We start from the raw sequence: 16,167 nt of genomic DNA, 5'->3' as shown, positions 1-16,167 counted from the left end.
TCTTTTCAAGCTAAGTCTATCTTTATCATGAGGCAGACCTATTTCAGCAGCTAGAGACCATTTATTCATAAATGGATCACTCAAGAATAATGCATTATATCATTAAAATATCCATACTGCTACAGAAACATTTGTTCTAAAGCAATCTCATTTTTCTGAAATAAGTCTGTGGCCAATGAAAGTGAAATCTTGTCATGTTTCTACAACAAGGCTACTCTCCCACACATGAAAGGCTTTGTTTCCCAGCTCCTCCTCTCTCCTTTGAGCCCTGTCCCCCAGGGCCTCTGTTTAGCTTAGATTCTGGAATATATGCAGGAAAAGATATGTTATTTTAGAGTTTCAGTTGCATTTGGAGTTTATTTCAGTTTCTCCAGTTGCTCTCTCCAGTTATAATAGCTTGTTGACCACAAAAAAAAAAAAAAAAAGTCAGTTAACCTTAAATGGAAAACATTTAGGGTAGATGGTGACGAACACTCTTAAATTTACAAAGATCTTCTTTTCAGACTTCTTGATTAAAGCCATAAAATAATAAATTGAAAAAAACCTGAACAAGTCATTAGTTGGGGAAACCAGTATAGCTCCACTGAAATGATGAGCCCACATTACTTAATTCCACCCGTGCACTACATTTAAAATATGTTCAGAACTACCTGGTATTAAAAAAAAAAAATAAATCTGTGAAGAAATTTCACAGTCTTTTGAAAAAACGTGTCAGAGTTAAATGCTCCTGGAGAAATATCAGAGGAAGATACATCTCTCCAAGCTATCAAATTGTTCATAAGTTTATTGGCTGGAAAAGACACGGTTGCAGGAAGAATTAAAGAAATCTGAATGGTAAATTAGTAATGAAATACTCTTATCAGTGGAAACCTTTGGAGAACACCCAAAACAGGCTTGAACTGAAAGGTAGCAATGGTCATTTATTATTAATAAAACTTTTGTTGAAGGAGTCCTGTGCAAGGACTGTTTTCTTTCCCCACAATATCTGACTAGCAGTCATATGGATTGCTTTCTGACAAAGACTGCAAGAGTTTACAATTTGTGATCAGCTACAATTCAGTGGAAGGCTTCCTTTGGCAGTGTATGGTGCTATGCAATATGACACAGCATGGGCTGTAAAAGGCATAGATTTTCTTTGCCCTAGGAGCAGCCTAGATCCCATCAGACATCTCAAAATCAGACATCTCAAAATCAGACCACTGAGATGCAGTCAGACACTGAACGATATAACCCTACCAATCTGTTCTGCTTTAGCAACCCTCCTTTACCTCTCTATTTTGGGCATACAGTGTTGCTTCCAGGACTGACAGTTTGGGGCCAGTTACAATCAGCAGCTTGAGGGCTGTATTTATATTTGAGGAAGCCATTTTCTTCTTTTCCCAAACCCTCTTTCCTCATGATAAGACTGCAAATAAATGATGCTGCGAGCACCGCATCTGGGAAAGCTGAGAGTTTGCAGAGGCTAGGCTGGTTCTGTGTACTGACAGCTAAACAAACCTGAAGTATCCTCATACCAGAACCTTACTTCTGTTCCTGAGCACACCATATCTTCAGATTAAATTAAAACAATACCTAAACAAACTCACTTACTTTAAAATCATAAAACGACAACTCTGTGGACACATCCCTTTAAATTAATTGAAAGATCTCTTCAATAACTTGCAGCAATTCCTTAATATATTGGAAATTTTACAATTTCCCCAGTGCACAGACCTGAATGCTACAGCACCTCATTCCCCTCCTAAAACTTTCATATGACCTACAACTACAAGATGCTCCCGTAAAACAGCACACTGGTACTAGAACCATCCTCTGGATGAAATCAATGCTCTTTGTGCATAAACACAGCTTAAGAAGAAATAAACAAAACACAGTCACTGCACTCCCTTAAAACAGGGTAGATTGCACACCAATATTTTGGTTAGTCAGCCACCTCGCCAGCAATCAAAATAAGCAACTTAATTACAAATGTTATTTTTGGAACCTGAAAGGAGTTACAGCACAGAGGATGTGCTTTATCTGCATTTATGGTGCTTTCATTTGTAAATTCATCTTTCAAGCAAAAGCCACATATTTACTTGATATAAATTTATACTCACTCTTACCTTCAACAGTCTCAAAGTTATCAGTACCATTCCACACATCACTATGAAGTGAGAGGAAACCATTGACACCCTTCCTAAAATGTTTTAGAGGCCTCTCTCTCCAACAGCTTGATAGGTTTGAGGGACCCATCATAATCATCAGTGTGATGGAAGACTGCATTACCCTGCATGGTGCCTGGGCCTAAAGTACCAAAATATCGTAATGTGTGACTTGCTTGCACTTCTTGTTTCCTCCGTCATGACATGTACAACACTATTCATTTGCTCACCGTTGAAAGTTCACATGATTTCCATCACAGATTTCAAAAACTCCAAAACCACCCAAACTGATTTCCTGTCAATTTTTCTCTCTGCTCCTCTGTGAAGTGCACTGCAAGGTCTTTTAAGCTGCACTGCAGGGAGTCAACATGCAGCAGTCACTTAGGTGATGGCAGCATACCATGTTGACTAACCAGTTCAACATGCAATTATTTCCCACTCTCCTCCTGATTTTTTCCCCAGCCTATTTTCATTTTAATTTATATGTTGGTAAAGATTCTACCTTTAAAAAAGACAGATAGTCCACAAACCTTCTATTATGCTGCAGCTGCTGCTGTTATATTTGTCACTAAAAAAAAATCTCACCTTGTGTGACAATGGGATTTGAATCACAATTGCTAAATATATCATATATAGAAATTTGATTGCTTTGCTTTATTTTTCCTGAAGGGGGAAAATGTGAGGGAAAAACCGTACAGTTCATTTCATGCTTCACTACAGTGTAATTCTAGCCCCTAAGATTTCGACCATTCCTATTTTGGTAATGAATGGAATGTAAAAGGGAGGTATTTAAAATTAATTGCAGCAGTTCTGAGGGTTAAACCTGCTTAACCCAACCTTTTATTAAGAGAATGTCAACAGAGCATATATCTTGTCTAGGGAGTGCTGGGACATCATTATTCTTCTACCAGCATGTTTAATTCTAAAACCTGGGATTTCTTCAGGCTCCTGTTGGCATCATGCACACCGTAAACCCATCCCAAATCATAGCGTCTGTTCTGAGCTACTCACTACAGCAGGATTTGACCTGAGAAACTCTAGAGTTTTGTTTTGCTTTATTAACTTGGAGTACTTTTAAACAGTTTTTAAACAAAGTTTTTTCCCTTGACCAGCAAGGGAATTTTCAGCCTGAAGTTCTCAGCAGCATCCGGTGAGGCTCTTGGCCAAGTTCTCCAGATACTGTATATCCACAAGGACAGCCTGCTGGCTCTTGCTGTGGCATTTTCTTAATCCTCAGAACAGATTTCCTGGATCTAGGAAATTTAATTCCTGACTCCTTTGACCCAGATGCTGGCAAAAATGTAGTCTGCAGTCTATACGTAAATATGTGTGTTCAAATCGTTTTCCTTCTAGGAACTGGCCTTGCTGTTAAATTTTTCTAAAACAGTCATATTAATATGTTCAAAAATCCACTGTTGAGTTTCAGATAAAGGATCACATCTGTTCATGAAAATCTTCTTCTCAGCTGGGTTGCAATCTATGCAGCTGCTGCTTACCGGATGGAACAAAGTTTTGTCCTACAGGAATGAAAAAAAAATAGAATTAAGTAGCAAATGCCAAATCATTGGAAGTGTTCTAATTTTACAGAACATAGATTAAAAGAGCCCTGTTTGAAATGATTTTGTGGTCCCTGTGCACTAACCTTGTGTAATAACAACAGCTATTATTAGAAAGCTGTAGAGAATGGAATTTTCTTCCCTTGGGCTATTATCCTTTATGAAAATGGGGATTCAAGAAAGAGGGAGGTATCATCTGGCCTTTGACTAACAACTGCATAATATTATGAAAAAATAGAATGTCTTTTAATAACTTTGCATACCACGTATTTGCTTGAAGCCCATTTAAATGTCTGAACCTGAAAAATGGATTTGTTTGGGGCTTTTTTAGAGAAATATTGCTCTTGACAGGGTTGTGTTTCTTGGCAGGGGCAGCTGTAAAATCTTCAACTTGGTGAAGATGTTAAAAATGAACTATTAACTGAAGTGGTGGACAGAGGGACACAGGATTGGTGTTCTCATCCCATTCAATGCCTGTGGCCTTGCTAAGACCAGCCGCTGAAATACGCTCTCTCTCCTAATAAGATGGAAATCCTAACACTCTTTTAGCTCCACATGGAGATTTTGTGAGGGCAAGCATGGATTAAGTTGCTTTAAAAAGCATATTTACGATGATTAGTTTCATTAATTTTACTTCACAAAACTGGAATGAAGAGTAAGTAACCTGATGTGAATCTTTGTGAGAGCAGTCAGTTGAGCAGGTGGTGAGTTGGGTAGTTTCAATATACTTAGTTGATGTAGGAAAGTTTTTTGAGAAAGACAGATGTGGGAGTCATTAGATGGTTTTAAAGTTTCCAGGGACTATACTGCATCTGTTGAAATAAATTTCAGATTACTCTTGGTAAACCACATTCAGGCTTTTCCCTTCCATGCCTATGATTGCCCTGACACTATTTTAATACTAATCACGGATGTGCCTGCTTGACCAGTTTGTGATAGGGAAAAAAAATCTACTTGTCAAATTGCAATTGATTAAAACTGACCCAAGTACTCTGGGTGCTGAGCAACAATAATAGAAACTTCTCTTTAAAAATACCCCACATTAAAAAAAAAAAAAAAAGTATGACAACAAACTGAAACAGCAGCTATTTAAAACCACTTTGAAAAATTAAGGCTTTTTTTTTAATTTAGGAAAGATTAAATTCACTGATTTGTTGTTTGTGAAAAAATGGTAAAGTACAATGCCTCTTTTTAAAATTAATAGATGCAATAAAGAACCAAGTCAAAATTATCTTGTACTCTGCCTGAGGGGGATGGTGTTACATCTGCCTTTCACACTGTTTTACTTTCAGCACCAGCCTTTTCCCAAAAGCAGTGGATGAACACATACCTCCCCACCAGACTGAAATTCAGAGGAATGACATCAAAGCTGACAAGACCAAACCAAATGACTAGAGGCCTTTCTCTTGTGCTCTACAAGGAGAGCAGGCAGGATACTTCAGCTTGCAGGAAGGGGGGTAACTGTACTGTGTACAGGGACACAATACACTGTATCGTGTCTCTGCTAGGATGAGGTGGGACTACAAGAACTGCCAGGCACCCTAGGGGGTGGTGCAGGCACCCACCTGCACCTTGCCAGCTCCTCCTGTAGTAATAAGAGCTTGATGGAGTGGCGCTGTCCGAAATCAGGACACAGTGACTGTGCCATGGTCAGCCTGCTTGATGTGGGACCTTGAAGGAAGGAGGCATATGGTTTTTCTTTCAGTATAGCTGGGCATGAGGGCCAGCCAAGATATTATGAAGTCAAAGTTGGAATGCTAGAAGCTTTAATAAAATAGCTGGTACAACGCTTTTTTCAGCACAAAAAGCTTGCTAAGAAAAACACTCCAGCCTTTCCAGAAAGCTGGCAGACCTTCTTACAGAAATATTACAGGCAGGCAGTTTTTGAGTGAAGCATTATTGCTGCTTTTATTTAGAGAATCTGGTTATTAGGAAAGAAGAGTGTCTTTTAAGAATAGGGACAGAGTTACCATTCTGGAAAAACTGGCGGACATAGCAATATATAAAGGCCTATTAACTTAACATCTCAAGCTTATGCTGATTTAAGGTCAAAGCTTGGTGGTATTATCTTCCACTGGATTTCAGTGGAAACAGGATCAGGACTTCAAGGGGTAACAGCTGCATGCATCCCAGAGAAGAAATTTACAAGAGAAATACATAAATTCCTCTTTACACCAATATTGAGAAACCACAAGCACTCTTGTGGAGACATTTCTAACGTCTGAAAACAGCAGAATATTTTTTTTCCTTCTGCGTGAAGGCAAGCCTGAAGTTTATTTGCAGAAGGAGAAACTCCTCCATCGGATAATTGGTCTCGACAGTTCAGGGGGGTTGGTAATGACACACAGAGCCTTTCATTTCTTATAGGTCACTGCTCTAACTATGGCCAAAGTCAAGAGCAACTGCAAGTCATTACCAGCTGGTAGCTGTGGTAGTTTATCTGAAATCAGTCAGTAGCTCCAGTGCAGCTTCAGCAGGACTGAAGTCCATATGATAAAAGCCACTATCACTATGACATGTCTTCATCTGTCTGAGGGAATAATCTACACACCTCCTGCATGGCAAGTGAACTGACTCTTACTGCTTGTCCCTGCAGCTGTCAGGAGACTATGACTAAACCCCTGCCTTCTGGGCACAGTTTTTGATGCTGTCAGTCTAGCATCTACCATAATCACTAGGCTCAAGGTAGAATTACCATATAATGAAACTGATTTTGCACAATTGTTTCTTTTTAGAGACCTACTAAATCAGCTCTCTCTTGGATACTTCTGCTCTACAAATAGCAGTAGTGGGCCTGTGGCACATAAATTGAATCATGCTTTATCAGAATCAGTGCACTACCTGTCAGGCTACCAGTACGATGCTACATTGAAAACCAGAGGCGTATTCCTTCACTATGAAGAACGGAAATTTGTAGGCACTGCTCATCACTGGCTCTGGCATGCTTAGGAATACCAGACAGAGTCAAAGAAATAGCTTTAGCTTGGGAAGCTAAAGCCATTCTCCCAAATATCTAATAATGACAGCCTATTTACATTTATCTATCTAATATCTTACATTACTCCAATATGGTGCCAATATTTTTTGTCCTGGCATTACTCACATTCTTCTATTTACAACCTGCAGCAATGTTTGCAGTACTTGACAATGTTTGCTTGAATTTATTCTGCTCCATTGCTTCTTACAGGGTTTTCTCAAAGGAATACTTGGCTGTAGACCAGTATTTCAGATTGGTCCTAAGAAAATTGATTACTTAATATTGCAGACTTACGAGACTTTCAAATAGTTGGCCAGATGTAGTTTAAGTAGTATGGGAATACGAACAGTTTTTTGACACATGTTTATTAGTGGTAGTTTTGGCTTCATTCATCTGAAAAGAATGTGGTTTGCCTGCTCTGAGACTGCACTGCAATGAGAGGCAAAGTGCACATAATGGGGGTAGGCTGTAGATTTTTTCCAGAAGAGCACTCCTTACCCAAAGTAAAATATTAATGTATTCTACTTGCCACTAAAATATTTAAGCAGTTTTTATTTGCCAGGATCCAAACCCAGGTTTTTACGATTTCTATGCTATAAGACTATGGAATCTGAAAATAGTGCCTGGCTTCAAATAGCATTTGCAGCACTTTGTAATCGCTTCACTGCCGTAACTTTTTATCAGTGGCTCAAGATGCAAACGATAATGAGACTCATCTTTAAATGAATAAAAACCTCTTATCTTCTAGTTTTATAGAAATTATATGAGAGCATGATAAGAAATGCTTCATATTAGGCCTATAGGCTTATTATAAGACATTGACAGGCAATGTCATTTCTCATAAAGCATGAAAAGAATTTTTGGCAGGATGGATACATGACCATTAGGAAGCTACAGTGTCTATAAGTGGTGCAGAGAACAGAAGAGAGTGGATGACCGGCTCTCTGTTTTTTAAAAGGAAACACTTCTATTTATTTAGTGTGCAGATTCACTAGCATACCATTCCTGAGGTAAAAGGCTCTAGCATAGATCAGTTTTTGTTTTGTAGGGGGGAAAACACAAGAAGTTCTATTGCCAAGATGCTTTCAGAGCTGGAAAAGGATTATATCTCATATAAGGTTTTTGGAGGTATAGCTGTACTACCAGAAATCTCTAATATAAATCTGCCCTTTACCTGAGGAAACAGATTATAGGAAACACTAAAAAAATACTTACTGTGTAGCAAACTAAAACTAAGCTTAAAGAAAACCATGTATATAAAGTTCTATTATTCCAATGCAGTTTCTTAACTTGAAGGTTTATGCAAATTGACCAGCTTGCTGTCAGGTTGGGATTATGGTTAAAAATGTGTCAGTACTTCCATCATAACAAAACTTTGTGGTGTTTCTTGCTGAGATGGAAGTGCCTGTCTTGCATTGAGAATTTTTATATGAGCTCTGTCAGCCTCATGGAAATTAAAAATGAAGCTGTGCAGAGAATTTAATAAAACTTATACTGTGTATTTTTTCCAAATGTCATTTTTTTCGGTACCTGCTATATTCTGTCCTCATCAAAGGTGATGAGCCTTACAGAGTGTAACTCCAGACCTGCATTTTGTCTTATGAACTGGCTACATTGAGCAACAATGAAGTGCTAAGAATATGAAAGCTTTTTGATTTGCAGCTTGGGTAGGCAAAAAGATAAATCGTAAGGGTTTTGAAGCAAGAAGGGATTATGATGGCATTATAAAGTCAGATAGGCAGCAATACAACCACCACAATTAATATCCTCTAAATATCTGCTCCATACATTCTAACTTTCTTTCAAGTAATACCTCAGCTTCAAAGGGATTACATTTCTGGAAAATCTTATGATGGACCTCCATTTGCAACCTAAATAAGGTAAAAAGGCACAAGCTAATAAGCAGGCACTCAGAAAAAAAAAAATCAGGAGAAACTTATTTTTAATGGTTCTGAATTACTTTTGTACTATATATATATTTAAACTAGAAAACAGTATTGAGGTTTATCCGGCAAAGACCAATTCCTGGTACTTTGGCCCCAGCTTAAACAAGGTGAAAGGCAAGGCACGATGGTCAAAGAAAACTGAAGCATGTGTGAGAGAAATCCTCAGTGCTTCACAGAAATCCTTATCCTGAAGGGACTACATAGTTTATTACTGAAATATTTAATCAAGACAACTTGCTGATAAATTATTAAAAAACCCTAACAACAACAACAAATCAGTAGCATTACCAGGACTTTTTAGCACAACTGAAGCTCTGATAGTTTCTAGCTTGACCTCTTGTTTTCCGTGATTTATAAAAATGGACTGAAATTTCAGCAGATCAAAGTAGTGTCTAAGCTGCTTATCTTTAGGTTATAAACTCCTGCTTCCTTTGGGCTTACAATATTTTTTACAGTGCTTTTAATGTTGGAAGGGGTTTTGCTTTTTTTGGTGTTTTTTTTTTGTTTTTGTTTTTTGTTTGTTTTGGTTTTTTGAAGGAGATTTTCCTGCCACTTATAATCTTTAAAATGTTGTAAAGTACATTTAACTCATGAGCAGCATGTCTTGCTGCTGTCACATTGGATGAAAATATTTCCAACAGTGCCTCTGTTAAAATGACACAAGCATCTTGAAGCGCCAGAATGGTAAAACACCTTTCAGGGAACAGATCCAATACAGACACCCTCTGAGCTGGATCAGATCCATTTTCATTTAAATTTGACCTAAATATCCGAATACTCAAAAGGAACATGAATATGTTTACTAAGATTACCACAAAATTAAATTGTAATAGGATGTGGTGGATTTGTGGTGGATTTTAAAACAGAACTGCTTCGATGGGAAAGCACAAGCCTGTGTTAAGCTGAATACAGGCTAAAGACAGTCTGGACCTCCGAGATGCCCCACAGTGACTCTGACCTTCCTATAGCTCCAGTGCTGGTTTCCCTTCATCCCATGACAGTCATACAGTGTGACAGGGCTACTGTGTGAGATGGCATCGAAGCAGAACTTCCTGGTGTGAAGTGGCTCCCCAGGACGGATGTCTTCTCTCCAACCAAAGGTGAAGAGCTAGGAAAACAATGAGGCAATACAATCATATATTATTAGTGAAAAAAGGTTTAAAATAACACAAAAAAGCTTAATCCAGGATGCCCTTTTTGCATATCCCAGATGCTGGTTAAATGAGGTCCTGCCTGTGTATGATTCAGTGATGCCAGCTGCCTTAATTAAAGTGCATGGGTGGCCATGTAGAATATACCCCAGGAAGGCGCAATCCTGATGTCAGGGAAGGAAGAAATCTCTAGTGACCCAGTACTACAGAGAGGAGAGGGGATATGCTGCATTAAAGCCTTCAGTTACCCCAGCTAAAGCAGCACCTGTATGCACTAGGATTTCAGCTCCCTAGGACTCAGAAAGCTGCCGCCAGTGATGTTCCTTTAGCTCTCATTTGGGTCTGAACAAGCTGCCCAGAGAGATCTTCTCATCACAACCTCTTTCCTATGTTTAATGAGCAGTTTCCTTCTGTTTATAAGGGACACTGTTACCATAGCCTCTCTCAACTGTCTTTTTTCCCCAAACAACACATGTTAAATGATCTTCATCTTTCTACTTTGAAACCTGTGAGCTACAGGCAGCTTGTCAAAGCCCTTTTTCTCTCTGCCTGAGAGGAGTCATAAAGGGTCACAGTTAATAGAGGAATCCTTCTCAATTAGACACCAGCTGTCTGAAGTGATGCTGTGACACTGCAGTCTTTCAATCATCAGATGAAGGTGACAGTTCTGACAGCATCAAATTTAAAGACGTGGAGTGCATTTTCCTTTCCATGGACCTATCCTTGCAGAAAAGAGGTTGCAGGCTGTAAATTACTACCTAGAAGCTCTGTCAAGAGCTGTGAGGTTATTTTATTTTCTTTCTTTCTTTTTTTTTTTTCTTTTTTTGAGGGAGTGCTATTCTTCAGCTTTCTGCATGACTTTTGATTTGTCATAGGGAAAAAAAAAAAGGAACTAGCACTGAGAAAGTGAAGCTCTCTTTAAATGAGCAAACTTTGCTAGTGGAAACTGTTCAGCTGAGATTGTTCATGTGCAAGTGCATACAGGCTCGTTATCCAGAGAAGCAGCTCCCCATACTGAGTTCAGGTTGTCTCCAACCCCTCATCTCAGCTTCCTTTTGGCCCTTATCTAGCACCCTGCTTCTCCAGTGTATACATTCCCTGACAGAACCAGCTACAAACTGAAGCTTAATAAATATCATGTGGGTCTGATCCTGAACAATTCTCTAGAGGTTCCCAGGTGAAAACACCTTTTGAAATGCTATAGTGATCTTCTTTCCATAGTCTTCCTAAAAGAAACACCTCTTAAAAATACTGCATCTTCAATGCTGTATTGTCCTCTGAATACTACATTTGAAAGGTGCTACTGTCTCTCTTGGCTTGTAGGCCCTAAATACAAGCATATATCAGGATATTTACCTTTTTTTTTCTGTCTTATTTTTCTGTCTTGTTTGCTCTGTTAGCTGTTGTTACTTCCTATTTATATCTGCATTATAGGTTTTCCAGAGAGTGTTTTCTTAATCTGTGTGTCCTGCTTATTTCTTCCAGCTCCCAGAGTGCATTTTACATTTATCTGCAGTAAAATGCAGTGGATAGCTTTACCCTTTTTTTCAAAGCAATTTCTGCTTTTCAAAAGGTTAAATCTTTTCCCACTTTTCTTCATGTTTCTTTGAAGCATCATCATGGACTCCCTACAATAACTTATCATTTCACAAGCAAAGACAGAAGTAAGATCTAGTACAGAAAAAAAAACCTAAGCTGCTGTTTCTTCAGGAAAAGAGAAGCCTAAGACATTTTTCCTTTAACAAAAGCCATTTTCTTTATCTTATCCTTTACCTTTCTACAGACACATAATAAACCTCGAGTTCAAAGTGATGAATAACAAATACCTAGAGGAATGGTGTGGAACAGTGCTTCTGTGATATTCTCACTCTCATTAGTACTACTGCAGAGAGAGATTCTATTTCAGGACCAGCCTCATCTTTCCCAGTGGGTGGCTCACCAAATTTCTCATTCTGTGCAGGAGCTGTGAGCTGAGGGACCAATTCTTGCTGCTCTCTGGACCTTGGCCTGAGGACTAGTACCCCACTGAATGCATCGGTACACCTGAAAGAGCTCAAGCCAACCTTTAAATCAGATCATACTGATCCAAACTATTCCTTTGCTCTTTTCCACTCCTCTGTGGTTTCTGAAGACTGCCAAGGCTGTGTGTTGTTTGCAAGTCAAGACATGGTAACAGCAGAGGGCTTTTATTCCTTGCCACTGAAAATTAAGATCTGTGTAATACTAGATAGCAATGCTTAGACTAGCTTAGATTCTTTTTCCTCCTTCTTTATCCTCTCATTTTAAAAAATGTTTTATTTTTAAATCAACAGTATGTCTTGTCCCTAGTGATACTATAAAACCAATCTTTTTAGACACAGGAACTCAGTTTTAGGACTAAGAGAGAGAATAGAAAAAAGAATTTAGAAAAAAGGTTATACTTCTCTATACACCAAGTTGGTATTAAGATCTTGCAATTACAGACACAACATGAAGGTGTACAGTCTTTACAATCTCAAAATTCTAAGCTTTCCTCTTTTAAACAGCAATTTCCCCCTGGTTAAAACTGAATCTGGCCAATATTAATATTATCTCCCTGCTGCATAATGTCCAACAATGCTACACGTTATTAGCTGGAGCCCAGAGTATATAATGTTCTGCTTTGCCAGCACTTGTCACTTTGGATTTTGTTGTTCTTTTGTAAGGAACAAACTGTGTCAGATTTTAAAAGAAATGGCTCAGCCTTTTTGTACCCTTTTTGTACTTCATTCATTTCTGACTGCTTGTTGATTTGAAACAAGGCTGCACGAAATTCCCAGACACATCATTAACAAACAGAAGGCTGATTCTTCACCTGCAACACAGCAGGGTTGCTGTTCACTGTTCCCTGCTGGACCCAGAAACCCTCTGTCCTGGCTCAGTGGATGCTCATTCTCTTTTGCTTTCTCTCATACCAGAGTCTGTAAAACACAGCCCCATCCTCTGTGTTTGCAATCAAGCAACCCCTCAGCCCTCATGCTTTGCCTTTTCATGTAGCCGAGTCCTGTCATGCAGTAACTGGGAAATATAGCTTTCCAGCTTCATTTACAATTGGCACAGGGCCTGAAGAATGATTGCCTGATAGAGCCATTGGCCTGGGACTGTCTCTGGGACAAAGGCCTTTTTTATGCCATTAATGCTTTCCAGCCTGGCAATGTCACTCAATTACTCGCTGTCTGGCTGGGGTCTGTCATCTGGCGCTGTGCTTTGACTGTGCCATTACACCTGAGGGGATAATGCGTACCCCCAGCCAAAGATGAAATGCCATGTTTCAGAGTTGGGCTCTGGCTTGAACTATACCTCCAAGTAGAGAAGAAAGAGCTGGGCACTTGCTGAGCCATGTTAGAGATGGTGCCTGTCCACCCATTCCCTGGCAAGGCTGGGGAATTTGATAAGAGACAGTGATACTTGTCATTTTCCTTTGCTGTTGGTTATCAGTCCAGCAGAGCCTCAGTTTCCCCTGAAGCCAAAAGCTAGCTTTGGGAAGACAGAGACGGATGAATGCAGTGCCATGACATATCCTCCCATCCCTTTTCTTCTCCTCTTGTTCTCAATTTTGGGGAAGCTTCCCAAAACCACAGTGACACATCCTCACTTCTCAACAATTTCCTGTTTACCAGAAAGCCTGCAAGCACCCCACACACCTTTTGACTGCTGCTTGCCCAGGGGCTTGCACAGCCCTAAGGTGGAAGGTCATCTTTCTCTCCTGGGATCTGCTAAAGGACTGTGCCATGGTGTCTGAGGTTGTCAGCTTTTAATTCCTGCCCTGGTAACATGACACGAATCAAGTGGCACAAAGGATCACCTCTGGCACTGACGTCTGTCGCACTGGTCACATTAAGCTACTATAGCTTGCCACTGAACTCTGTAAATTTATACCAGAAGTTACAAGTCCACCTCAGCGCCAACCCATGCTATTCGAAATATGACAATAAAATACTCGATACTTCTATTTATTCTGCTAGTTTCTACTGGTGCATGCAGAACTCATCGAGGCTACAAATTCCGTGAAAGCTAAAGAAGGAAGAGGAGCTCCGTGAGGCTGGCCCGGGGTTTGATGCCCCACAGACGAGCGTGACAGCAGCGCAGGGCTGGCCCTGAGGGGCGCGGGCCGTAAGGAGCGCTGGCCCTGAGGGCGGGTAAGCCGTGAGGGGGGGCTAGCTGTGAGGGCGAGTGGCCCTGAGGGCGAGCGGCCCTGACGGGCGCTGGCCGTAAGGGGCGCCGGCCGGTGCCGCTGGCCCTGAGGGGCGCCGGCCGGTGCCGCTGGCCCTGAGGGGCGCCGGCCGGTGCCGCTGGCCCAGAGGGGCGCCGGCCCTGAGGGGCGCCGGCCGGTGCCGCGGCGGGCCCGTTCCGCTGGGCCGCGCTGCCCCCTGCCGCCCGCCCGCCGCACGGCAGCCGCACCGCCGCAGGGATGAGGCGCTCCCGGAAAGTTTTCCGAGCTCTCCGGCAATGCCAGAGTTTGCGCTGTTCCCCGCCAGCTCGGCGGAGACGATTTGTGTTGTCCCCGGGGCACACGTCGAGCACCGAAGTGCTTGAGGCTTCCCAGCTCTGGTTCTGGGATCTAAGGAGGTGGCTGGTTGAACTCCCTTCGCACTAGCTTCACCTACAGATTCTAAGGAAATCACTTTGTGTCCTTAGCACAGAAGGAGGACCTTTAGATCCTGTCTGATCCCAAAGGTGGCAGCCTGGAGTACCCTGAAACATGGATTCCTCCTTAACATCTTTTTCAGTTCGTGTCATTTCCCCTTTGTTCCAGCCTTTTCTCTTTCAAAGGTTATTTCAAGTCTCCCTTTTCACTGCTAACATTTTTTTTTTTTAATTTTCTCACCTTTTCATCCAACTTTTTCTTTCTTGTATTTGGGAGCCTCAGCATTCTCCCCTCCCCTCTTGAGGAGGGTTTGGAGCTGTGCAGATTTTAAAGCCAGAGAACACTGTGATGGGTTTAGTCTGGACCATATAACTTCTTTCAATTAACTCCCTGAATTACTGTATGTCTTTCAGAAACAAAACAATTATATTTATCTAGTTTTGGCACCCTATCCCCATGCAGTATCTTTGGTAGCTATCTGAAGAAGTCTTCTTTCAACAACTTCCTTTTCTGGGCCATGTTGTCACTTGCCTAAATTAAGATAATCCTTCAGCTTCTTGGTTTCATGAACTTGCAGCTCTCCTCCTGCATTTCTCAGTATCCTCAGAGCATGCTTTTTTGACCTCAGCACTTCAAATACCCCTCAGAACTCCTCTCTCCTGAGCTTTAAAGTTTTTACAAAGTGTCGTGTGACTGCCAGGTCAATTTTTCTCCTCAGCACTACACAGCTTTTACTAATCTTGGACCTTTTCCTGTGAAAGACTTGCTCACTAAATTTGCTAATAAATGGTTAGGTTGTACTGTTCATCTGCATTCTCCTTGCTCACATCGGCAAGACCCACGGCCTGTAAGTCAAGATCCCTTTCCTATGGCACTCAAAATTAGTAAAAATTAAAGCTCTTTTCCTCCATACTCCTGAGAACTAATAGTTTTCTACCTGACCAACCTAAATAAAAGGGTTTTTTTAGTCTTTATAATTCCTTGTCTCTTGAAATGCTTTTTTGCTTGCTTTTACCCATTTATCTCACTTATGCCTCATACTTGTTTAAAATATAACTGCTTAATGAGATAAAAGCATAAAAACAGACAATGACTGGAGCTGTAAAAGGCTTGGTACTATAGTTAAAATATTTTCAGGTAGCTCAACCAAAATCAACATGTTTTCATGACACAGTGGGAGAGAATGGGGCCTCAAAAAGCTCTCTGGGCATTGCAATTCCTTTTGGAAATAAAGACAGCCCAGGTGGCTGTTGGAATTTCTGAAGTTATGTTAAGGATTATTTTGTAAAAGCCATGAAGGTCAGTAATAATTCAAAAATTATTTCTACACTCTGTTTTACCTTAAGAAAAGGAGAAGCCCTCAGGAAATGTTTAAAAACTGGGTAAGAGAAGCAACAATGCTACCCCGATTTTCTCTTTCCACCATTAAAATAAATACCTGTTCATGTGACCATGTTCGTTCTGAGCCATCCTTCACACAGATGTCCAGCCTCAGCTCAGTCCCTGTGGCTCCGTGTTTGCTGTCCACACACAGGTTGGCTGCCACGTTTCGAATCTGCAAAACCAAGCAGCAACATTTCACATTAAACTGGGCTGCAGAATGGAGCTTTCAGCATCAGGGGGTTAGGGGTTTAGCTCTGAAGGACTTGAGATTGAGTATCAGTTAGTAAAATTGGTAAGAATTACTTTTTACAGGGTAGAGAGCTGTGTCCTGGAATGAACTAGTCTTTATAGGAGCAGCTTCAGAAGAAGCAAAGTTTGAAATATTCTGCATAACAAATAAAAGG

At 40.6% G+C, this 16,167-nt stretch overlaps 1 protein-coding gene across 1 annotated transcript in view; it reads right to left on the bottom strand.

Annotated features, from left to right (window-relative positions):
• Positions 1-3,485: 3,485 nt before the first annotated feature.
• Positions 3,486-16,167, bottom strand: part of GALNTL6 (polypeptide N-acetylgalactosaminyltransferase like 6) — a 377,013-nt gene continuing 364,331 nt past the window's right edge. Inside the window, exons 10-12 of the mRNA XM_059845667.1 lie at positions 15,819-15,935; positions 9,582-9,731; positions 3,486-3,661 (exon numbers count right to left, since the gene is read on the bottom strand). Of these exons, the coding sequence (XP_059701650.1) occupies positions 3,494-3,661; positions 9,582-9,731; positions 15,819-15,935 (435 nt within the window). The 3' untranslated portion in view covers positions 3,486-3,493. The remainder of the gene's footprint in view (positions 3,662-9,581; positions 9,732-15,818; positions 15,936-16,167) is intronic.

The sequence above is a fragment of the Haemorhous mexicanus genome, chromosome 4 (genome assembly GCF_027477595.1).
Source record: "Haemorhous mexicanus isolate bHaeMex1 chromosome 4, bHaeMex1.pri, whole genome shotgun sequence".
Classification (NCBI taxonomy): domain Eukaryota; kingdom Metazoa; phylum Chordata; class Aves; order Passeriformes; family Fringillidae; genus Haemorhous; species Haemorhous mexicanus.
The sequence above is the reverse complement of the archived record's forward strand: the minus strand, read 5'-3'. Positions and strand labels throughout refer to the sequence as shown.